We start from the raw sequence: 26,193 nt of genomic DNA on the forward strand, positions 1-26,193 counted from the left end.
ACTGGCAACTGTTTTATTGTCATCATTGGCTGTTACTTCATCGATTACTTTCTCTCTTGTGACAAGAGATGAAAAGGAGTTGGCTGGTTTCGTTAACTCAATCCATTTTGATTCGAAAATTGTTCTGGTAATCTTGTTTTTGGGTTGATGTTGCTTGTTTCCAGCACCTGTTTACTACTATCAGTTTTTCATACTATGCCACCTAACTACACGTCTCAAAAAGAACGACACGTTATTATTTTCGGCTCTCCCGCCCGATGATGAAAAAAAATGTGGTTTTGGAAGCTCACTGAATTGCATATCAGAGCCAGGTTTCGATCCTGGGACCTGTGGGTTATGGGCCCACCACGCTTCCGCTGCGCCACTCTGATTTTGTTGCTATGAAATTGCTTGATTTATTTTATATGTTATTATATATAAATTTTTCTTGGAGCTTATTCATGATTTCAAATAGAAACCTACCATGCCTAAATTAAAAGTATTTTTATAAAATAAGACTCCAATTAATATATCTTGAGAATTCATTTCGAAAACAACTAAAAATCTAACTCGTGAACTCCCTGATATAACCTAATATTTTTTTTTTCTCTGAATATTAGTTAAACTAAAAAATAAGGCTCCTATCCAAACCAAAGAAAAAGAAAAAAATAAATTATAAGTACATATTAATAAAAATAAGAGAAAATCTACAGTGAACCCTTATATTAAAGCTTCCAATTTGCACCATAGAGTGAAAAAGATTGCAGCTTTTGCATCCAAACAGTGAAAATTGAGGCATATTTGAAGTGGGGTTTGGATAGAAAAGGATAAAGATAGTTTCTCAGGCAGCAAAGACTTTGCCGCCGGTGAAAGAATTTCATAAGCTAAACAGTTATCAGGTGAAGTTTTATGATACCCTTTTGCTCTGTTTGTTTAGTTGTAGTAATTTTAATTGTTATCTGTTGTTCTTGAATGAGGAAGACATTGTTGATAAAGAAAGTGGAAAATCCCAATTCCCTCATTGTATTACTCAGAAGGTCTTTTCTTGAATTTCTTTCAGCAGTTTTTGTTTCCTTCTAGTGTGCTCTTATATGTTAATTATATTGTGCTGATTTGATAAGAATAAGGGTGATATTTAATCGGAGGGTGTGGTCTAGTGGTCAATGAATGGGTCGGGAATCATGAGGTCTGATGTTCAAATCGTGGCGGAGTAAAAAATATTAGGTAATTTTTTCACATCTGTGGAAGTGTTAAACAGACCAACTGGAGCGTGGACCGAGAGCCTAAACAAAGATGGATATGACAGGTTGGCCTAACTCAACCCCTAAAGCTAGCTAATGAAGGGAGGATCTCCCAAATCCATATAAACAGACCCCTGGTTCATTACCCGTTTGTTCCCCAACCAGTGTGAGACTCTAACCACTCTAACCGTTTGAAATTGTAATTTTGAAAATGAACAAGTACAACAAGTATGAAAAGTTCTTTAAACTCCAAAGCGGAATCAATCAATTTATGGACAGAGTCACATGATACTTTTACTGGTAGGAGGTGAGAGGTAGTCGTGGAGTTAGTTGAGTTATGTGCAAGCTGATCTAGGTACCACGTTTATCAGGAAAGAATAAGGGTGATATTCTCAAAACCCACTTTTGTTATATGGTCAACTAATTTGGGATTCAGGCATAGTTGATAGTATTAAGTTATTGGTGTGTGTGTGTGGGTCAACTATCACTACAGGCATGCGTTGTTGAGTTACTACATCATTTTTGGCTTACCCCAAGACAACAAAGCTCAAAACTTTTGATTTTTTAACTTGTGATAAAAATAGGGTGTAAATTTTTTCTTTTGATTTTTTGTTTAAGAGTTCCACATAGAGATTGAGAAGAAAAACCAATTGAAATTCTAAGTTCTCCTTTAGGCCCCTTAACGATTGATTATCTGTCGCTGCCTCACTGTGTCGCACTCTTTCGTTGGCTGTTGACAGTTTTCTTGTTGCCTTTGAGCTTATTGTTGGAATAGTTCCACTTTGGAAAGTTCTTTTGCAACTTTTGGCTGCTAATGAGCTCCCAGGAATTTTGTATTCATGAATGTGCTTTTAGCTCTTAATTTGACCAAGTCAATTTTCTTGATATTCGTGTTTCGTATGACGTTTTTGTTTCAAAGTTAATAGGTTTTACAACTTGCACTTTCTAGCCTGCACATGATAACACAATCTCCTCAGTATAATTTTTTGTTCAAAAGATCAATTGAAAGGGAGATATAGGAGCTTGTGTTATGTGTGTCTTGCTTTGTCAGTTAGCTTTATCTACTATGTCCATTAAAAAGAAGAAAATGCAATCTACTTATGTAACCTCATGTTGTTTCCTTCTGTGGTTTTGCAGAACTCTGCACTTGAAGGTTTGCTGCTTCCCGAGTTACTTTTGTTATTGATACTCAGAAAGGCATAATGGCTGTTTGTGGTTCAAGGACTCATATTGGCCATTTCGTTGGCAATATGACTGCTAGGCGCCTGCAGTGTAGTTTGTCAGTAAAGAGCTGTACTGTTTCTTACAACAAAAGAGGCTTTCAAAATGTTAGTAAAGCTAACATCAGTTTGGGAAACAAAGGACGGCCCAATAACTTCATGCTTTACCAATATTTCACGACTAATGTTGCAAAGAGGAGGACTAACCTCAACCCACACAAAGGCTTTGGATTGGAAGGTTTTCGCAATTTATCCCACGAATGTTTCTTTTCTGGAACTGCCTCTGCTTCTAATGTGTCTTCTGATAATTCTAAGGGCACGGAACAAGTTGTAGATGTTGTTAATTCTTCTGAAGCAAGGATCTCCTTGCAGCTAAACTCGGGATCTTTTTACCTACCTCATCCTGCTAAAGCAAAAACTGGTGGAGAGGATGCTCATTTTATTTGTACCCTTACACCAGCAATCGGTGTAGCTGATGGTGTTGGTGGATGGGCTGATCTTGGTATTGATGCTGGACTATATGCCCGTGAATTGATGTCTCACTCTTTATCTGCAATTCAAGATGAACCAAAAGGTTCTGTAGACCTAATCAGGGTGCTGGAGAAAGCTTACGTGAGAACAAAAGCAAAAGGCTCTTCTACAGCGTGTATGGTTGCACTCACTGAAGGAGGTCTTTATGCAGTTAATTTAGGAGATAGCGGATTTATGTTGGTTAGAAATGGATGTGCTGCATTTAAATCCCCTTCACAACAGCATGGGTTTAATTTCCCATATCAACTAGATTGCAATAACGCAGGTGATTCACCTAGCTCTGCCATGGTGTTCAACATTACTGTTGTACCTGGAGATGTCCTAATTGTCGGTACAGATGGGCTTTTTGATAATTTGTATGACGAAGATATCAGTGGAGTTGTATTTCAGGCCATGGAAGCTGGCTTAGGGCCTCAGATGACTGCTCAGCGGATAGCAGAACTGGCACAACTAAGAGCAATGGATCATACTAAGTCTTCGCCTTTCTCTGATGGAGCTCGTGAGGCTGGATTTGATTACCATGGTGGGAAGCTGGACGACATCACTGTAGTTGTTTCTTACATAACAGAGTAAAATTGAAAATTCATACCATGTCGCAATTTTCAGAGACACTATTGGAACAGAATCAACAGCTGGATGGAGGAGAGTCATACAATACAGCAACCCATAAATCCGAGGCATTGGTTAGAATTTTGGCATTTTGATTTGTGTGTAAAACAAAGACAAGAATGAGAAGGCTTCAGCAGCATCTTGGGTCTAGCTTAGTTCACCTCAGTTTGATACAAGTGTTTTACTTTATGAAATTCAAATAGCATGTTGGAATCATTAACATTTATTTGATGAAGGATTTTCTTCTGTATTTTTGTTTACTTAGTAGATGCCTTATTTGGTACATGATATTAGTGTTCATTAAATTAATACCTGTTTGCTGGCATGTAAGCTCTCTGGAAAGTGTTAATACCGTTAACAGTTGAGTTCTTCATGAAATCAGGACAATGACACTGTGTTAAGAGATACAAACTCCATTTCATTTTCAGCTCCCACAGATGCTCCAAATTTCTTCCTACCCTCAAAAAAGGACATGATTGAGCATCAACTCTAAAAATTTAAAACAAATTTGGATAAATTGTCCAAATTTGGACATGATTGAGCATCAACTCACAAATATGGATGCAAAGATGCGCCGCGGCCTAGTTAACAGAGAAAAACAAGGAGAAATGAAAAACTATTTAGGTGAAGTTCAGAATAGACTGGTCTTCACATTTCCACTAAAAAGTAAACTGAAAAATGGATCTTCTTTATCTACACCAGAATTATCATCCTTTTCTGTTCTATGAATGTCAAACCCCAACTCATTGTTTGTTGACACTTTGGGTCTTTTCACTGAAACAAATGCAACACTATTTCTTGATCCGTGTTTGGCTTTGGCAGGATTCTTGTCGGGTGATGTACTTGGATGTGCTCCGGCTTCAGGAGCATCAAAACTATTGCCTGAAGGTCCTGCAATAGTTGAATCAACTTGAGCTCGAGATTCATCATTACTATCTTGGATAGGATCCTCCAAGGAATCTACTATATCGTTGTCCTTTATAGTTTGACCATCCTCAGCCGAATCTTTAGAGGCCGTCTGTCCAGGTTTGTCATCTACACAAGACCCCAGAAAAAGTTACGTACAAAATTATAGACGAATAACACTGGATTTCAGCAACAAATGAAGAACTTGATCGTAGGGAGTAAGAAGCACTAGATATATGAATACACTAGAAAGATATGCAACAGACACTTCTTCCATGAACTTTATTGTCAAACTGAATGACTAAAACTGGTGTCAGGTACGCTGCCTACACTACATCCCCTGGGTATATGGCCCTTCCCCAAATCCTATGTGAACACCGGATGTTTCGTGCATTGGGCTGTCTTTTTTAATGATAAAAACTGGCAAACAGAAAAACTCTGGATATTACTATCTCAAATGGAATCATCACGTGCAACCTTGAGTTCACTTCTATCTCAGACTGATAGAATGACTTGATAAAGAAAACAAGACAGTAAAAAAGAAATTGTGGTTCATGGTTACCTCCTAGGAAAAGCTCAATGCTTTCATACTGAACCTTAGATGCTTCTACAGAAACATCTTCTCCAACCTCCTTTTCCTGGCTTCCAACATCTTTCTGATTTTGTCTCTCAACTAAAATATACTTATCAGATTCCCATATACATTCGAGGAAGATCACCTGCTGCTTTGGCGGAAAGTATTCTCTAAAAACCTGCAATGCACAAATTATTGAACATTTGCTTCTTTGATTTCATCTTAGAGTTGTTATTAACAACTATCAAGGAAGTACTATCAATTTTCCTATCTCAACATTGGACTTGTGAGAAGAATAATTCTCATAAATTTTCCAACCATTTCTTGACATTAACAGAACTAATTTAACCAATCAAAAACGCAAGTAAACAAAGGGAATATAAGGAAGGAAATAATTTATTGCATTGCATCAGAAAAACAGAGAGCAGTCAGTAGCAAAGAAAAAACCTCAAATCCATCTTGAGTCAATTTTATGGCCTGTTCCCTCTGAGATAAAGAGGAGACATTGTTGAATACACAAACAACATCAAGAAGCATCTGCAATGAACAAAGAAAATTTGCTTAGAATTTCCTATTCAATTACCAGAAATCCTAAGGAAATTTGCTCAACATAATAAGCTTTTCAATTCCTTAAATATTGCATGCTCTAAAAGAGCAAAATTCTCAGGTCATACATGACCCATTCCCCTCTTGAATTAGATTAGTTTCTCTATTTAATAAGCTCCAGAAATTACCATGACTCCAGTGTATTCTACTGGAAACTAGAACTTCAACAAACTCAAATTTCAAAAGAACATAATCCATGTGCAAGACCTTTATTATTATAAGTATGACTAAGGAATGAGCTTTAAAATGGTGCCATTCTTCATGAGTTCACATAACATTTCACACTTCAGAAAATGATAAAATTATCCTGAGAATGCTTACTTGCTGAACAAGAACTCTAATTCGGGAGAGCAAGGACAATACTGTCAGTGAAAATCCCATAAAAAATGATCGTGCAAGAAGTGTTGATATCTCCCTGTCTACTGTTAAGGGTAAAAAACAATCATACATGGCTAACAATCCACATTGGAATTTGCATTAAACAGGCGCAATGATTGAGTGTCTACTTTGAAATGAAAAGCAATCCGCACAAGGTGAAAAACAAAGTCAACCTACAAATGAGACAAAGACTATACATATGAAATTATGAAGAAATGGAAAATAAAAAGGAAGAAAGGAGGTACAATAAATATCCAACTACACCAATTTATCAAACCAATATGTTTACAGAGAATTAGCTGTGCAAAAATCTAGTAATTTGAAGAACAGAAAAGGTTTGCTATATGCACATAAGTAAGCACTCACGGTGTTTACAAACACACCCTGGTTTTACTCCAATCACCTACACACCCTAAGAATTATGAAAGAAAATGAACAACTCAAGCTCTGCTCTTCCTATTACTTAAAGATTTAAAAAGTCTAAAAGGAAATCACCAATGGCATTAATGGCCATCAACTTCCATAAGTGAATCTTATCCCATAATCAACATATAAAAGGAAGTATTAATACGCAAAAAAAAAAAAAAAAACCAAGAAGGATACGCAGCGGCCCTTAACATTGGCTCAACCATCTGCAAGAAAGAACAAGTGAATTAGGAATTACTACTTCATAAAATGATGACTTCAAGTTTTCCTTGTTGTAATATGATTCTTATTAAGCCCCGTATGTTAAGACACTTGATTCAATAGAGAGAGAGAGAAATCATCATTCCTGTAGTTATATGGAATAACAATAACTATGCATCAATCGATTCAATCCTAGGTGAATTAGAGTCAGCTACATGAATCCTATTATTCCATTAAGACTCGTCTCTATTCAATACCTTAGGTACTCTAAATAGAAGTCATCTATATTTTCTACTGGTAAACGTTCCTTGGAGCAATGATAAGTTTTCTCCATGTGACAAGGTTCGAGCCCTGGAATCGACCACTAAAGCTTGCATCCGGATAGACTACCTATATTAAGGGGTGTGAGTGCGACCCTTTCCAAGTCCCAACGTGAATGTATAATGCTTCATGCACCGGACTGCCCTTTTTATAAATGAAAACTAGGGCGTATTGCCAGTAAATGCTAGCAGGAGATTTCGCTAACATGGTAAACTGAGACTGGCGATTCAATATCATGAGTTACTTTACAGACTTGGATGAGTGGTTTTAGATGCAGAACAACAAGAAGTAAGAACAAAAGAAACAATGATACCTGAGACAACAGGTGTGCAACCCCTGAAAGACGCTCCAGAAAGTTATATTTGCCACCATTAGATCTTCTCCTCTTTAGGCTGAGGCCAATAGAAAATGAGGGTGAAAGTTCCATATATATAAAATCATCATAAGTTAGAAAGCAGCAGTGAAAGTTTGTATGTATAGTTTAATGGAAGAGCAAGACATAAATAATGGCAATTCTATTTCCATGACAGTGGGATCAGTAAAATTAATCTCGCTTGTTATTGGTTAGAGTATTACCCTCCAATATGTCGGTTAATGAAAGGATGGATAAAACTTGCAAAAATATTGTTATAGGTCACATAAACAGCAATTTTTAACAACAGCATGATGGTAGACTATTTAATTAAACAAATGGTAGAGCCAGGCAACATTCAAACATCATAATCAGCAAACATTTGCACTTGCAAACAATACAAAGAGATTGATGATTATTGATAACAATCATATATGTAGGGAAGGCAATTTCAGTAAGCTTCCCTATAGGTCTGTTCAATTGTTTCACTGACAGAAAGTGGTAGACATCAATATAGGAGTAGAAAAATGCAAGAGTATGAGAAGCGCTCATCTCCAATCAAAATTTACTCATTGACAGATATGAAAAGGTGGTATACATTTATGATGTAATCAAAATTCCAAAACTTGGCATATGATCACTACAAAAACTATAATAATAAAAACCTTAAAACAAAATGTAGGTACTTTAAAGGGGTCAAAAGTACCTTTCCAAAAGCTGCACTTTTTGCTTGGGTCTTTTTCCGTTAAGAACTTGAAAGGAGGAACTCAAAACCTCCTCCAAGTTAGCTGTTTGGAGGAGTCTCACATCTCTTCGCACCTAATATTATCATCAAAACAAACATATAAAGTAAGCATTGCACTTAGGACAAAAGGCAAACCCCATCAATACCCTCTATGCAGATAATATATATACATGAATAAACCTTGGTAACAACCTTTGAGGGGTATTGGAAATAGGAACATCTTCTATGATAGTTCTTTGTGTTTAAACAAAGCAAGGCCCATTACAACAACAACATACCCAGTCTAATGCCATAGGTGAGGTCTGAGGAGGTAGTATGTACGCAGACCTTTACCCTTACGCATAGTATAGACCAAAGCAAAGGTTATGCTGCTATCGACACCTAACCAATTAACCAAACGTATAATTGTTCGAGACCGAATCTTATGCAATTGTGGAATTCCATTCAAATAGAAAGCTTTTTGGCCAGTTCAAAGACAGACGTGAACCGTAGTAAAAGACAGTAGCGAAAAGAAATTCTCATAGTTGCATAAGGGGGATGTTGAAAACATTCCAGCAGATAGTATGCAATACTCTTATCAAAACGAGCACTATACTCTTTCTTAATTTAGGGCAGAAACATACTCAAGGAACACAAAGCTAAGAGGTTGTTTCTAAAAGACCCTTGGTTCAAGTAACGCATACCAAACAAAAGTAAAGACAAGGAACAATAGCAGTAGCCAAATAATGTGATAACCAAAGCACATGAAACAACGAATAATAACAGAAATCGTAAGACAAGAAACTACGAGAATAAGCTCATTACACATGCATATATGAAGAAATATTGGTAAACATACAACCTTTAAGAGGTACTGAAAATATGAGCATCTTCTATGCTGGTTTTTGTTTTTGTAAACGAGACGATCGAGAATGGCAAACTCTGTCTGGAGCTGACTTACAAAAGTATTTAGCCTCTGCTCAACTACTTCCATCTCGGAGCCCATAATTTCAGCTGTAACAGAGAAAAACTATAATAAGACTTCATAAATTCAGAAACTAAGTAGACAGTAAAAATACTTACGGCGGCGGCGGCGGGCGACGGGCGGCGATCGTCGACCGGCGACTAGTGTGCTCGAGCGGCGGAGCAATAGGTGTTCGGGTTGAATTCGTCTGAGAAATGGGCTAAGGAAATTTGATGGATGTGATAGGCTAAATGGGCCAAAGCCTAAGGGTCATATTCATTGGGCTGATCCATAGTTTCATTTATAGCCATTTTGAAATGGTCATTGCCCTATTGGTACTTATGACCTTTACTTTGTGTCGGTCTTTAAGTTCAAGTTCTAGTTCAATAAGTTCAAGTTCTAGTTCAAGTTCTAAGTTTAACTTCAAATTCTAAGTTCAAGTTCAAGTTCTAATTCAATACACTAATTAACAAATTCAATATTCAAATTTCAAGTTCTAAGTTCAAGTTCAAGTTCAAATTTCAACAACAAGTTCTAATTTCAAGTTCAAGTTCTAAGTTCAAGTCAAAATCTAAGTTCAAGTTCAAGTTCTAAGTTCAAGTTCTAATTTCAAGTTCTAAGTTCAAGTTCAATTTATAATTTCAAGTTCAAGTTCTAATTCTAAGTTCAAGTTCTAATTTCAAGTTCATGTTCAAATTCTAAGTTCAACTTCAATAACTAAGTTTAAGTTTAAGTTCAAGTTCAAGTTCTAGTTCAAGTTCAAGTTATAAGTTTAACTTCAAATTCTAAGTTCAAGTTCAAGTTTTAATTCAATACACTAATTAACAAATTCAATATTCAAATTTCAAGTTCTAAGTTCAAGTTCAATTTTTAGGTTCAAGTTCTAGTTCTAATTCTAAGTTCAAGTTCAAGTTCAAGTTCTAATTCTAAGTTCAAGTTCAAATTTCAACATCAAGTTCTAAGTTTAACTTCAAATTCTAAGTTCAAGTTCAAGTTCTAATTTCACGTTCAAGTTCTAAGTTCAAGTCAAAATCTAAGTTCAAGTTCTAAGTTCAAGTTCTAATTCTAATTTCAAGTTCAAGTTCTAAGTTCAAGTTCTAATTTCAAGTTCTAAGTTCAAGTTCAATTTATAATTTCAAGTTCAAGTTATAATTCTAAGTTCAAGTTCAATTTATAATTTCAAGTTCAAATTATAATTCTAAGTTCAAGTTCTAATTCAAAGTTCATGTTCAAATTCTAAGTTCAACTTTAATAACTAAGTTTAAGTTTAAGTTCAAGTTCTAGTTCAAGTTCAAGTTCTAAGTTTAACTTCAAATTCTAAGTTCAAGTTCAAGTTCTAATTCAATACACTAATTAACAAATTCACTATTCAAATTTCAAGTTCTAATTTCAAGTTCAATTTCAAAGTTCAAGTTCAAGTTCAAATTTCAACATCAAGTTCTAAGTTTAACTTCAAATTCTAAGTTCAAGTTCAAGTTCAAGTTCAAGTTCTAATTTCAAGTTCAAGTTCATGTTCAAATTCTAAGTTCAACTTCAATAACTAAGTTCAAGTTCTAATTTCAAGTTCAAGTTCATGTTCAAATTCTAAGTTCAACTTCAATAACTAAGTTCAAGTTCTAATTTCAAGTTCAAGTTCAAATTCTAAGTTCAAGTTCTAAGTTTAAGTTCAAGTTCTAAGTTCAAGTTCTAGTTCAAGATCTAATTCTAAGTTCAAGTTCAAGTTCTAATTTCAAGTTCAAGTTCTAAGTTTAACTTCAAATTCTAAGTTCAAGTTCAAGTTCAAGTTCAAGTTCATGTTCAAATTCTAAGTTCAACTTCAATAATAATTCAAACTAGTCCTAAATTCAAAATTCAAACTAGTCTTGAAATCACAAATTCAAACTAGTCCTAAAATCCCAAAATCTAACTAGTGCTAAAATCCTAAATTCAAACAACTCCTTAAATACCCTAATTCAATCTAATCTTACAATTTCAAAATCGAACTTATTAACTCAAGAAATACCAAATTTCAAACAAATCCTAAGACACCCTAATTCAAACAAACCCCAACATTAAAATTTTCATTTCACAATCAACAAACACAAACTAACAATCAAATAATCCCTAATTCAAACTAACCATCAAAAACCCTAATAATAATTATATAGTAGTCACCTCACTGGGTATACTTTCCTTAATAAATATAGATTCAAAATTTGAATGAGCAAAAAATGTGGAAGCCAATAACGTAGATAGGGCCATATTAATTAGTGAAGTGAAAGACACTAATTAAATGCATATTTGAACTACAAAATAAAATTTCCATAAATTAAACAAGTCGTTTTATGGCTACATTTGAATTAAGTAGTTTATTGTAAAAAATAAAATTGAGAAATACTTTGATTCATACCAAACACACTCAATACACTAATTAACAAATTCAATACTCACATTGAAAGAAATTAAAAATAATATTATGAAACCCTAACCTTCAATTAAAGGAGAAGGGCAGTGGATCGACGTCGGGGTCAGTTGGCCGGAGATGTTGCTCTCCTCGCCGGCTGTTGATGTTGATTGGAGAGACGAGAGATAGGCGGCGATTTGTCTCGCCGGTGAGAAGAGACGGGAAGGAAGGAGAGAAGAGATGAGAAGAGGAGGGCGGCGGGAGGAGGCGGCGGGGGGAGGGCGACGGGAGGAGATTAGAGGGACTAGAGGGTTTGGTTTTTTTTTAGGTCAAAAATAGGAAGGTTAGTAGATTTAATTTGAGCCATTGGATTAGTTAAGATGAACGGCTAGGATTTGATCTAGGATTCACTTAAAGGATGGACGGTTAAGATTTAAACTAATGTTTCAAAATTTGGACGAAAGGGTTATAATTTCAATGAATGGATGGCTAAAATTGCAACTAAAATTGATATAAGAGGCTATAATTGAAAAACGAAATTGGATTGAGGAGGCTAGAATTGCAATGAATTGAATAAGGAAAAGCTAAGATTGAAAGGAATTAGATTAGAATGGGCTAAAAATTAAATGATTTCGAGAAAAATTAAAGAAATGCTATCCAATTAAAATACTACAAATATTATAACATTTTATATAATAAAAATCACTTAAATTTTAAAACATTTGAATAAAATAATTATTTCGAGTTTTACTTATAATTTTAAAAATATTTATGATAATTTTATAAAGCATGCAAACTAAAATATATAATTTTTAGACAAAATCGATTAAAAATTTAAACTCAGAATATTTTTTAAAAAACACGTATTTAACCAAATAGCACTTTCGAAAGGGTTATAGGTCTGTCAAAATTGGGTGTCAACATACCGACATCGTGAAGTCAATATTATCTAAATAAAATAATTATTTAAATATAGCGACCTCTTTAGGTCGGTATTTATTAAATTATTTTAATATAAACTCACCTTTTGAGGTTGATTTTATTAATTAAAATTACATATACATATACATATACATATACATACATACATACATACATACATGCATACATACATTCATATATATATGCCAAACACATATAGACGTGTGCCTGTTAATTAAAAAAATTAAACATTCGCGAACGAACATAAAAATTTTCAAACAATAATATTATTTTTTGATATTTCTTTGTATTTTCGCATGAAAATAAATTGACGAAAGTTCTTTGATTTTCTTTCTTAAACATTCAATCAAATTAAATAACACTACTTATTTATTTTTTCTTATCATCTAGGCTATCTAAATTTAATGCAAATACTCACTTTTAATTTTGGCCTAACCCATCGGTGGCCCCCTAAATTTGGCACGATCTTTCACTTAGACACCTTAACTAAACTTTGTTCATTTTAGACACCTCATGTCAGGCTCCATTGTGTCATTTTGACACTTTCAGCTGACATGGCAAAGTGAGTGTTATACACTCGCTATTGACGCGTGAGGGACTTATTTAGTCTATTTTATTTTATTTTTTCTCTTCTTCTTTCCCATTTTATAGTCATTATCTCTCCCATTATTTCTCAAAGCTTAAAGTACTTCAATGGAGGTTAATTTTTTTGTTATAATAATTTCAATTTCAATTTCGCACTACAAACTCAGATAGACCCAAAAAGAAACAAGAAATCGAACTCATATCAACAACACCCTAAATCATGTAAAGTTCACCCACAATAATCCTAAAATAGGAGCCAAAAAATCTCAATTTTTACTATGTAAATGTTAATCTTACTAACCTTGAGCCCTAATTAAACTGCAAATATCACAAAATTAAAGAAAAAGAGACGCAATCTTTAAAATATGAACCATTGTTATTATACATTTGCACCTTTTAGCCCTAAGGGAGGGCGATATAAATGGGGAATATGGCAGAAAAAAATCATGAAAAAGAGGAATAAAACGAAGAAGATGGTTGTGTGGTAATGGGTGTGACGGAAAAGGTAATGAAAATGAAGGAATATGATAGAGTAGATTGTGTGGGTGTGGGGTTATGACAGAAAGAATAAAGCTCAAAAATAATAAAAATGGAGTAATACAATGGAGAAGATGAATGGAGAAGATGTTTGGGGATGTCGTGGGGGTTGCATTTTTCTTTAAATTTGTCAAATATTTAATTTAATTTTTTGGGATAAAAAGACCACATGTCATTTACTCATTGGTTACTTTGTCATGTATTTTAATTCTTATTTTTCCTCTTTAATATGATAGTCTTTTAATGAGTTGGCATGATATAATTGGGCATCTAATCCACATGGACGCTTGGTTAACACGCACTTGAAGTCAACATGTGCTAGTGAAAAAAGTGTCAAAATTACACAACGGAGCCTGACATGAGGTGTCTAAAATGAACAAAGCCTAGTTAAGGTGTCTAAGTGAAAGATTGTGCCAAATTTAGGGGGCCACCGATGGGTTAGCCCTTTAATTTTTAATATAAATCAATACGAATAAAAAAACTCATCTTCAAAAAGACTCGATTGACTTAGTTAATAACACTACTAAAAAAAGACTTTTGTTCATTGCTAATAACACTACTAAACAATGTTACAACTCGACTGACTTTGTTATAAGGTTGTCAGTGATTTTAAAGAAAGAAAATCAACACAATTTCGTCGGTTATTTTTCACACAAAAATACATAACACTCTTAAAAAGAAATTATTATTTTTTAAAAAGAATTATTTTTTGTTAATTTTTAATTTTTTAACTAAAATTAAATGACACATGTCGATTTAAAATAAGAAGTTGCAATTGAAGAATATATATAAAAATAAATAAATCATAAAAATAGTATTTCGTGTTAAAATGGAACATAAAAAATGGAGTTCAAGGGTTAAAATGGAACAAGGCTAAGATAAAGTGCCAAAATGAAAAATGTGGACAAGTTAGAGGGTTTGTATATGTGTTTGGCCATATATATAATTAGAAGGTATATAATTTAAATTTATAAAATTAACTTGATCGATAAATTAAATTTATTAAATTAAACTTTTGTTGATGTGTAGTTAAATTATATATATATATATATATATATATATATATATATATATATATATCGATCAAGTTAATTTTATAAATTTAAATTATATACCTTCTAATTATATAAATTTAATTTTATTGATCAACAAAAGTTTATCAATATCAAATGTAATATATAAATCTCCTTTAATTGATCATTGATATTTCTTTAATTGATAATGTATTTCATATCTAAACCACTAGTATATAAGACTTGATTTGTTAAACTACTCGAGGAATATATATATATATATAAATAAAATTAATCAACGTATTTCATACTCCGATGAAGTATCCTTTACATGTCATCATAATTAGGAGGTGATCACTACACTTGACATCCATTCAAAATCGAACGTATATAATAATACTATCTTGCATTTCATACTAGAATGAATTATATGTTAGCTCTTCACCTCTACTACATCATGACATGAGATATTAAGTTTATGATTAGACGACGGACTGATAGGATTTGCACATTACTCTATAAATATAAGTATAATTATCTCCTAATTCATATCAACTTAGTTTCATACTCTAAATATGGATTATAGATATTTTTTATTTATTTCACGAATTCTAACATTTTATTTGTAAAAGTATACAAAATTGTTACACTTTTTGAACAATTAATCGTAGGAGTAAAATGAAAATTTAATATTATGCACAATAGCAAAATTATGATTAATAGAAATATTTTAAACATACCGACCTCCGGATGTCGTTTTTATTAAAAGTAATTAGATATAATAAAAAATACCGACCTCATGAGCTCGGTATCACATTAAATTTTAAGATAAATAAAAAGTAATCGTGTTAATTAAATAATATTGACATCGGGAGGTCGGTATTTTATATTAAATTATTTTTTAACTTATATAAAACCGTCATTCGGAGAACGATTTATTTGAAGTTAATTGAAAATATTAATTTATTACATACTATTTAATTTTACCGACATCTGAAAGTCGGTATTATAATTTTTTTGTTTTTTATTTTACACAAAATCATTATCCGGAAGACAATTTAAATAAAATTAAATCAAAATATTTCTCAATTTTGTTTTTTTATATGGAGAAATGGAGAAAATCGCGTCTGCTAGTGCATATATTTTTAAAAAAGCGACGGACAACGTCTCTATGTCCGTCGCTTTTTTAAAAAAAATGTTTGGCCAACATTTTGACCAAAAAGCGACAGACTAAGAGACATTGTCCGTCACTTTCTTAAAATATTTAACCAGATATTTTGACCATGAAGCGACAGACATAAAGATGTTGTCCGTCGCTAATTTAAAAAATAATTAAACAATTAAAATTAATAAAAAACGACGGACGACGTGACTTTTTTTAAAATAATAAATAATTATTTTTAATAAAAACCGACGGACTGCATCACTATCTATATAAAATAATTAATTAGCAAAAATACCCAAAAAAAGCTACGGACTAAGCGATGCCGTCCGTCGCTTTAAAAAAAAATTTAAAAAAATTAATTAAAAGCGACGGACTAAGAGACGCTGTCCGTCGCTTTTTAAAATGGTTGACTAGATACTTTGACCAAAAAGCGACGGACTAAGAGATGCCGTCCGTCGCTTTTTAAAAAAATAAATAAATTTAAACGACAGACAGCGTGGTTATTGTTTAATTTGTAAATAATTATTTTTAATAAAAAGCGACGGACTAAGAGATGCAGTCCGTCGCTTTTTGTAAAATAATTTTAAAAATAATTATTTTAATTAAAAAGCGACGGACTAAGAGATGCCGTCCGTCGCTTTTTTGGAGCGACGCTGTCCGTCACTTTTTCTTCCATCGTTTTTTAGTAGTGTACACTTTTAAAATTTTCTAGCAAAATTCTGACCAAATTTTCTGGGTCACTTAGCATTACCCTAATTTTATATCATAGTTAAAGTTGGAAGGACAAATTAGGACTTTTATTTTTCAAATAATTAGGACAAAGAAAGTCCATTTGTTTTGTTTTGTGAACACCAAAACTCTATTAATAGGAAAAATACGAATAAATGAGTACTCCTTCATCTTTAACTAGATGTTTACAGTTTGAGTTTCTTTGAGTAGAAAATTATCTTTGTTAAGGAACGTTTTATCCCTAATATGGAACTTTCTGACCTGAAATCATAAATCATATTTGATTGGGCTCTAATGTGAACACCGATCGCTGAATGAAAACAACAACAAAAAAAACAAAAAAAAATATGAGTAGATGATTTGCAAACAACAATAATATAAATTGAGAGAATTTTTTTAATGAAAGAGCAAGATTTAAAGAAGTTTCGATCAACATGAATAATCTAAATATGTCATGTTAAATATTGAAATTAAGAGATAATTTTTATTAAATTAATTAATTAAAAAGAAAAGTAATACAAATAAATTAAAACACAGAGAATATAATATTCTCACTTTATGCAATTGTGGAATTCCATTCAAATAGAAAGCTTTTTGGCCAGTTCAAGGACAGACGTGAACCGTAGTAAAAGATAGTAGCGAACTAGAAGAAATTCCCATAGTTGCATAAGGGGGACGTTGAAAACATTCCAACAGATAGTATGCAATACTCTTATCAAAACGAGCACTATACTCTTTCTTAGTTTAGGGCAGAAACATACTCAAGGAACACAAAGCTAAGAGGTTGTTTCTAAAAGACCCTTGGTTCAAGTAACACATACCAAACAGAAATAAAGACAAGGAACAATAGCAGTAGCCAAATAATGTGATAACCGAAGCACATAAAACAACGACTAATAACAGAAATCGTAAGACAAGAAACTATGAGAATAAGCTCATTACACATGCATATATGAAGAAATATTGGTAAACATACAACCTTTAAGAGGTACTGAAAATATGAGCATCTTCTATGTTGGTTTTTGTTTTTGTAAACGAGACGATCGAGAATGGCAAACTCTGTCTGGAGCTGACTTACAAAAGTATTTAGCCTCTGCTCAATTACTTCCATCTCTGAGCCCATAATTTCAGCTGTAACAGAGAAAAACTATAATAAGACTTCATAAATTCAGAAACTAAGTAGACAGTAAAAATACTTACGGTGGCGGCGACGGGCGGCGATCGTCGACCGGCGACTAGTGTGCTCCGAGCGGCGGAGCAATAGGTGTTCGGGTTGAATTCGTCTGACCAATGGGCTAAGGAAATTTGATGGATGTGATGGGCTAAATGGGCCAAAGCCTAAGGGTCATATTCATTGGGCTGATCCATAGTTTCATTTATAGCCATTTTTGAAATGGTCATTGCCTATTGGTACTTATGACCTTTACTTTGTGTCGGTCTTTAACTTATGTTTCTCATTAAAAAAAAAAAACTTCTTTACGGGATATAAGTATATATTTTTCATATTATGATATTTCTCAAGTTATATTTTATTTTACTTCAATTTCTAAAGAATGTATGCTTCAGTAGAAAAGATATAAGTTTAGTTACTAAAAGGTAAAAAATAAAAATCAATTCATTTTTGTAGATAAAATTAAAGATCAATCTACGTTGAGGTCAATTCATCCAGCTTCAACATAAGGCTTGATGGGGTGGCTCAATTTTATTTTATTTTTATTAACCTTTTATGAGTGTATCTGAAATTTGAATAATTAGGAGAATAAAAGATTGAAATAATATCTTTTTGATATAGAGTGTTTTACTCTCAAAGTGGTGATGTCTTAATGTGAATTTGAATTAATCTATATCGTAACAGACATCGAGATGGGATGAAAAAACAAAAATAAAATAAAAATTGGAACACTAATTGATGGACTTCATAGTTGAAATGTTGCCATCAATCATCATATTAAGACGTTATTCTCATTTTGTCATTGTGTAAATTTCACAACTTCGTATCATACCTCAATTATTATTTTTATTTGTGAACTAAACAACTTAGCTATCAAATGAAAAATATACATTTATATTATGATCTTTTATTATTAGAAGTTGCTAGTTAAAATGAGAAAGATGTTCTATGGTTGTCACATCTTTATCTCTAAACCAAACTAAAATAAGACATGTAAAAAGTCACCTATGTCATGAGTCTCGTGTTTCTTACGTGTTGCAACAAAAACAAGAATGTATAATTGAACACGATGGGTAGAGTCGGAATTTGAACTTTTAAATTCCAAATTTCAAATTAGCAATATCAAGTATAAATAATTTGTGTTCTCAATTTAATTTTTATATACGTTTAATGAATTTGTTAATGTAAATATTGAATCTGAACTAAAGTTATTAAATTTGATCGAACTCATATCTGACCTTTCTAGCAATTATGCATGGAAAGGTGATGAATTTGAATCAAAGCTATTAAATTTGATCGAACTCATATTTGACCTTAATTTTAGCTTTGCTATAATTATGCATAAAAAGGTGATGAATTAGAATCAAAGTTATTGAATTTGATCGAACTCGTATTAATCTTGATTCTAACTTGATGATTTATCAATATTCAATATGCAATCCCCATTAATGTAGTTATTGTTATATTCTTCACCAACCATAATTTTTTTTAAAAAAAAATCCATATTTGGTTCATACGATGTTTATCTCTTTTTCAATTTTTTTGCTTTTAATTTTAGCTATCACCAACTTAAAATATTGAGCAGTCAATTTCTCATCAAACAAGAATGCAACAAGTAAAATATTGAGTAATCAATTTCTCATCAAACAAGAATGCAACAAGTGAATGTAGTAGTTATTATTTTGATTAATTTATCATATAATAATTGATAAAAGTGAAAAAGCTATTTCACCTAATGACAGTTTGTAATTCAGAAATTAATTAATTAATTGATTAATTGTATAACTACCTTAACTCACCCAACGTGGGCCAACACTTATGACGTTTTTTAATTTAATATTAATTATAGTAAATTGAAATACCTTTTGCAAGCAAAGCTTAGAAAAGTTACATCTGTTGTTTTTTTGCTTGTTGAAATTCATAATATTGTGATTACAAGACCTTTAATTATTTGGTTAATGATCACTAGATCATTTTTATATTTATATTCATAGGAATGATATATACTTATGTTAGTACTTATACATCATAACAAAAGGTAGGACCGCAACATGCAAAAAGAAGTTCCTACTTTATCTATCATAACAATATAAACGGCAAACATAAAAAGAATTAATGCATCAACGTTATCAAAAGTTACCTTCAAACACCTCGCCATACAAAAGTTTGCTTATTTTTTTATTACATTCTCTATAATTAATTATTAGATCGATTCACTTATTGACGTAAAATGAACTAATAATCTGATCAAGAAAGTATATGAGAATTCTTTACAAAAGAGACTGAAATTCTTCGTTGCTAAATTGTTTGTAAATAATATTATTTCTAGCTGACTAAAATATCTACCAGATGAATAGCTTTGCTTAGCTTATAATAAACGGAAATATTTTAGAGGAAAACAAAACAAGATATTTTTGAATTTATCCCTTGTCTTTCATAATTAATTTACGAATCTTCCACTTAAATAACAAATTATATGAATAAAACAAGATATTTTTGCATTTATCCCTTATCTTTCATAATTAATTTACGAATCTTCCATTTAAATAACAAATTACATGAATGGCGTGACTTGTGAATCACAATTAGACACAAATAAAATATCTAAAATAAAGGTGAGATGAAGAACACCTTGTTCTATTCAATATAAATATTACTGTAGCTAAACTAAGAACATTTTAACATATGACATGCAAATTTGTACTATTGCACGTAAAATCGTCGTGATGAACCTCTCGACTTTACCTGCAATACGATTTCTACTAAACAAAACAAGGCGTTTTTCTTCTCACAATCTCTCACATGAAGTTATTATTTCTACTAAATATATAAAAAGATGATGGGACATTCCTTATTTAAAATTATAAAGAAAATTAATGTTAAAAAATAGGCAAAAATTTAGGGGAGGACCAAAAGTGCACCAATATTGCTAAAATGAGGGACTATTAGTGCTCCATGTGAAAACTCAAGAATGACTTTAAGTCTTAACTCAAAGATGAGGAACTATTTTGGACCTTCTCTCGAACTATCTCTATAACAATATCGTTTGTTTTGAAAACTTTTGGTTGCTATAAAAATCATTTGATATACAATTATTATAATAATATTTGGCTATTATAGGTAAAAAAGAAACATAAAATTAAAATTTTCATTTTTTTAATTTTATGCATGTAAGGATTTTAATGTAGCTTAATTAATCACATTTTATGTAAATAAAGGAATTTTTTTCAATGATAGATACTTATATTCATATAATATTCTTTGTCATATAATATAATAAAGTATCAAAATATTTGATCGGTATTTCTAAAGCTATTATCGGTGATCTTATAGAAAGATAAAATATAACATAAAAAATCAGTTTTGAAAAAACTAATTTTTATAATAAAGTGTTTTTATTTAAAAATGTTATAAAGAGGCCTATTCCAACGGGCTTTCCCTTGGAAATTACGTGTTTGAGTAGTGATTCCATTAAAATAACATTTTCCTTAATAAAATAAAAGTTCAAATTAGCTGACTCGAACATCATTATTTATACGAGAAGAATTGTCTCTAAAATCAAAATATGTTGATGGTTTATTTAATAATAAATTTGGAACCGTCATCAAGATACTTATAAGAAAATAAAAATTATTGACAACTACTATTACCAAAAAATAATAATTAATAGTGTGAATTTCAAATTGTTACACAACCAACTAGTCCTGCAAGATAATTAAGATCCATGCGTTTAGTAAACATTAATTAGATTAGTACCTAGCTATTTGTTGCATATATTATTGTTGGCCATAAAATATTCATCATTCCATTTCTTATAAGTATATAACTAATAATTATTATATTCATAAATTTACTAATCAATATAAAAAGATTCTTTTTTTTTCTCAATTAATATATGGTATTTGTATTGGGTCGACTAAATTCAAATTCACATATTATAGAGTCTATTTCTGAGAGCAGTGCTTCCAATGGAATTCTATTTCCATTTCAAAATAGATCAAACCGATATCACTGGTCAAAATAAATAAATTTTGACCATCCCGCCACAACTCAGATTAATCGCTAAAAGTTTGTTTTCATCAACCTACAAGTAGGTTGTCTCTAGTTAAATATTTTTAACTAAGGTATATTGATTAACGGCAACGATATCTATGCCACAAGCAACAAGGTCCATACAATTAAATTTGTAAATGATATAACTTGGGAATAAAGAAATTAGGAAGTTATACTACTAGTGGAAAATTTCCAGCTAGAACAAAATTCAGATATTTCTTTAAAAAAAATGTCTGTATTATATATAAATATTTATCATAAAATTGACTAATATTTCATGATGATTTTAAGACTATCGTAAAGTTTATTGCGACCGTTCTTTCTTTATTCAAGCTTGGGACCAATGATGTGTAAGCTATGCAAATTAGCTCAAACACAAAGTTCACTAACGCCCACATTTCACCCCATCGTGTTTTGTTAATATTACATATAAATTTTTTGACCTACTTTTATTTTTTTGTCAAGATTACACCCCATAGATGTAAGATGTACACATACATTATTTCTACCTTAATGAGGTAGAGAAATTGTTTCTGAAGGACTCTCGACTCAAAAGGAAACTATCCAACACAAAATTATAACAAAAGAAATAACAAAATAGCAAGAAACAAAACAATCTTTGTAACTATATATATTAAGAAGTATATAAGCTAAGTAATAACAACAATTAATAACATATCAAGTGTAATCTCACAAGTATGGTTTGAGTAGGGTAGAATGTATACAATCCTTGTCCCAACCTTTTTGAGGTAGAAAGTGTTTCCGATGAACCCTCAACACAAAAAAAAAAATATTCGATGCAGAATTATAAGAAAAATGATAACAAAAATAGCAAGATATAAAACAATTTCTATATCTATATTGGTTATTAAATTTGGCATAGTAAAGTTATTAAATGTATGTGTATTTATGTGAGAATAAATTAATAAATTGGTGAATATGTGCAATAAAGTAAAATTCTTGTATAATAATGGAGAATATAGGCTACTTTGTAAATTCAATTAATGCAATTAAGAGGACAAACAAGGAAATGCAGCGAAAATCATTAACTAAAGAATAAAACGCATGGAGTAAATGCGATTTATGCATAAAATTTGAAATTTTCAATGATGTGCGGTCCAACATAAATATTACGTTATGTTTCTCAATATATAATATCGGGTAATGCTAAATGACCAGAAAATTTGGCCAGAAATTTTAAAAGTGTAGAATATCCTTTTTATTTAAAATAAACTGATCTTTTTTCTATTTTTTAATTAAAAGGTAGTAAATTTAAAAGGGTAAATATGTTCAAAAAGATAAAATAACATAGTGTGAAATATGTTATTTTACAATTCTGACCAAATTTTCTGGCCAAAAGGATTTTTTCCATATAATATCATACAATGTTATATCTTGGGAAATTCATATTATTTTACTTGATAATATATAAATTCTCTTGACATAATGTTTCTTTGGCTTTGTACCAAACACACCCTTTGTTATTTCCTATCCCAATTTACATGTGACACTTGTGAAATTCTGAGAGTTAATTAATTTTTTATATGTTTTTAAATACTATAAGTTGTGGTTTATAATATTCATAACGTAATTTTCAAATAATATATGTTACTTTCATTATTCCAATTTATATGGCACATGTGAAATATGGAGAGTTAATCAAATTTTAATATATTTTTAGAGACTTGTTTTAGAATACAAATTTGAAATGTCGTCTTTTCTTTTTCAAAATTTAGTCAAATAATATTTCTAAAATTGGAATGAACGTGGTATTAAATTTAAAATTTATATTTCTCATTAATTAGATCAATTATTTATATTTCTCATTAATTAATAATAAGAAGTTGGAATAAACAGTAGCAAACAAAGATAATGAAGGAAGAAAGAATGATTTAAGCATCTTTAAAAGGCACAAAAATGTAGCTTTATTTACAGAAAAGTACAAAACAACTGAAGTAATAAAAAACAATATTAAGGGCCAAATATAAATTGGAAAAGCACTGCAGAAGCATCAAATTATGGCTTTATTTACAAAACTGTATAGAATAAGTGAAGTAATAATATAGAATATCAAAGGCAAAATATAAATCTACTTATATGAGTATGAAAACCACACAATTGATACAGACATGTTGACTTCGAGCTGTGTGATTATCAAGACTTATATATTAGTAGCAGATGTATCAATCAAATTTCCAAATTTATAAAACATATCTATTGCCCGTTTAGAGCCAGAATTTTCAATAAAGAAGAAATAGACACACGAATAATCAAAGAAAATTTGACATTTATTATATATACCTAAAAAATTATTTTAACTATAACCCCAGAATAAGGTGGTTCCGCCACGGTCTATTGGGGCTAGCCCCATTGATGAGATTGTGTATGTGACCTTTATTTTTATTTTTTTGTTTGTTTTGCATACACGTGTTTGTTCTACATTAATTTCATTTATCAAGTAATGTTGCCTAATAATTTGACTCTGATTGAAAGACTACAAGCAAAATAGAATAATATATATTGTAATCTAACGTAAACTATTATTATATATTAGGAGCAATGAAATTGTGTTAGCTATATATAACCAAAATATCTACCAAGATAAAGAAAACACAAACGATTTGTTTGAATGCAAGAATTTGTTCTTACACATTTTAGACATATTTGAGAATGTTTAAGAAGCATTGAGATAAATTTAAAATAGAATAATTTTAACTATTATTTGAATGAAAGTATTTTGAACTGTAATATCTTATACTTCGATGTATAAGGTTGCAATGCCATTTGATGGTTTGTATCAAGCTTCAATAGTTGATGCTCTTGGACATGTAATTTTCGTCTTGTCTTTGAAAGCATCTTATGCATACTCACCGTTAAATTTACAATCTTAAAATTTATCACTAAATTAAAAAAGAATAACGTATAATCACTTATGTTTCACTAGAATTTTCGAACACACGTTAATTATTCTACTGAATATTTTATCAATTTTAGATCATCAATATTAAGTATCGAGCTATAACAACAATCTTCTATTAATACATCTATCTATTGTTGATAAATCATTCTTCTAGGTTTGGTACCACTATACTTAACTTTTCATTTTTCTTCAAGTTCCAAACATTGCAACCAACACAATGACTTTATTATAATATCTAAAGTTAGGTGATTTAATTTGTAATAGCTATCAACCAAAGTCCATTTTGGAAGTTTGAATGTACCTACCCCTACTACCCTAAATGAATTAATGAAAGTAGCAAACATGACCCAAAAAAAAAAAATACATTCTTAACAAATCATTAATTTTTTGTTCTAGGTAAATTGAATAATTAATCATTCAATTAGCTAGAAGGTCGTTTTCAGTTTTAATTTTATCCACATAATTAATGATATGTGGCATGTTGGATTCTTCATGGTCACGCCTTCTACCTAAATTCTATTTATTATATTATAAAATAATGCATGCATGAATTATTTTTCTTTAGATAATTAAAATATGAACTAAAGTCAGTTTATTTTATTTTTATATAGTTTTATTTAATGGTTGATTGAAGAATCTCACGTAATTAATTTGTGTCTTATTTTATATTCATTACAAAGTTGATTAAGACATTTGACTTCTACAATTGTCTGTTTAATCCGCTAATTAGTGTTGGCTTCTAGAATTTTATAATTATAATACTATAATTCTAAATTTTAAGAGAAAATAGAGAAGTTCATTACAATTGTTTTTAAAAAGGAATAAGTTTATATACTACATTTTAACTATTCTCGTCGTTAGGGAAAAATCAAGGGCGGAACTAAGTTTATAAATTCAAAATTTACCTCTCCATACCTAATAATCGCTTCTGTTTTTGCCCTTAGTCTACAACACTCAAATCTAGTAGTATTAGTTTTAAGGAAAAATCTTTTTGGCCAGAACATTTGGTCAAAATTTGGCCAAAATGGTATTTTACCTATGTTATTTTACCTTTTTGAACATTTTTATCCTTTTAACTTCATATTTTTTAATTAAAAAATGGAAAGAGATCACTTTATTTTAAAATAAAAAAGATATTATACACTTTTAAAATTTTCTAACAAAATTCTGATCAAATTTTCTGACCATTTAGTATTACCCTAGTTTTAAATCATAGTTAAAGTTGGAAGGACAAATTATGACTTTTATTTTTCAAATAATTAGGACACAGAGAGTCCATTTGTTTTGTTTTGTGTACACCAAAACTCTATTAATAGGAAAAATACGAATAAATGAGTACTCCTTCATCTTTAACCAGATGTTTAGAGTTTGAGTTTCTTTGAGTAGAAAATCATCTTTGTTAGGGAATTTTTTACCCCTAATGTGGAACTTTCTGACCTAAAACCATATTTGATCGGGCTCTAATGTGAACACCGATCACTGAATGAAAACAAAAAAAACAAAAATAAATACGAGTAGATGATTTGCAAACAACAATAATATAAATTGAGAGAATTTTTTTAATGAAAGAGCAAGATTTAAAGAAGTTTCGATCAACATGAATAATCTAGCTATGTCATGTGAAATATTGAAATTAAGAGATAATTTTTATTAAATAAACTAA

The 26,193-nt window shown here is 30.9% G+C and overlaps 2 protein-coding genes across 2 annotated transcripts; one reads left to right on the forward strand and one right to left on the reverse strand.

The window, feature by feature from the left end:
* Window positions 1-676: 676 nt before the first annotated feature.
* LOC125807723 (probable protein phosphatase 2C 55) lies at window positions 677-3,865 on the forward strand. The gene is made up of 2 exons (XM_049487457.1): window positions 677-878; window positions 2,358-3,865. The coding sequence occupies exon 2, from the start codon at window positions 2,423-2,425 to the stop codon at window positions 3,542-3,544; it is 1,122 nt and encodes a 373-aa protein (XP_049343414.1). The 5' UTR covers window positions 677-878; window positions 2,358-2,422; the 3' UTR covers window positions 3,545-3,865.
* A 134-nt stretch (window positions 3,866-3,999) lies between these two features.
* On the reverse strand, window positions 4,000-17,652 carry LOC125807713 (uncharacterized). The gene is made up of 10 exons (XM_049487446.1): window positions 17,616-17,652; window positions 9,152-9,180; window positions 8,931-9,082; window positions 8,051-8,163; window positions 7,306-7,384; window positions 6,648-6,676; window positions 5,988-6,081; window positions 5,508-5,597; window positions 5,049-5,238; window positions 4,000-4,615 (listed from the first exon to the last, which is right to left on the reverse strand). The coding sequence occupies exons 3-10, from the start codon at window positions 9,072-9,074 to the stop codon at window positions 4,212-4,214; spliced, it is 1,143 nt and encodes a 380-aa protein (XP_049343403.1). The 5' UTR covers window positions 9,075-9,082; window positions 9,152-9,180; window positions 17,616-17,652; the 3' UTR covers window positions 4,000-4,211.
* Between the last annotated feature and the right edge of the window lie 8,541 nt (window positions 17,653-26,193).

Source organism: Solanum verrucosum, unplaced genomic scaffold, assembly GCF_900185275.1.
Source record: "Solanum verrucosum unplaced genomic scaffold, falcon-dt-bn FXZP01000277.1, whole genome shotgun sequence".
Lineage (NCBI taxonomy): Eukaryota > Viridiplantae > Streptophyta > Magnoliopsida > Solanales > Solanaceae > Solanum > Solanum verrucosum.

What these genes read in the sequence shown, in the direction of transcription:
- LOC125807723 (XM_049487457.1), top strand. Translation starts at nt 2,423, where the DNA reads ATGGCTGTTTGTGGTTCAAGGACTCATATTGGCCATTTCGTTGGCAAT.
- LOC125807713 (XM_049487446.1), bottom strand. Translation starts at nt 9,074, where the DNA reads ATGGGCTCCGAGATGGAAGTAGTTGAGCAGAGGCTAAATACTTTTGTA. An exon ending in TTGCACACCTGTTGTCTCAG is followed by an intron (nt 6,677 to 7,305) that starts GTATCATTGTTT and finishes TCTTTCTTGCAG; the next exon opens with ATGGTTGAGCCAATGTTAAG. An exon ending in TGACTCAAGATGGATTTGAG is followed by an intron (nt 5,239 to 5,507) that starts GTTTTTTCTTTG and finishes TGTGCATTGCAG; the next exon opens with GTTTTTAGAGAATACTTTCC.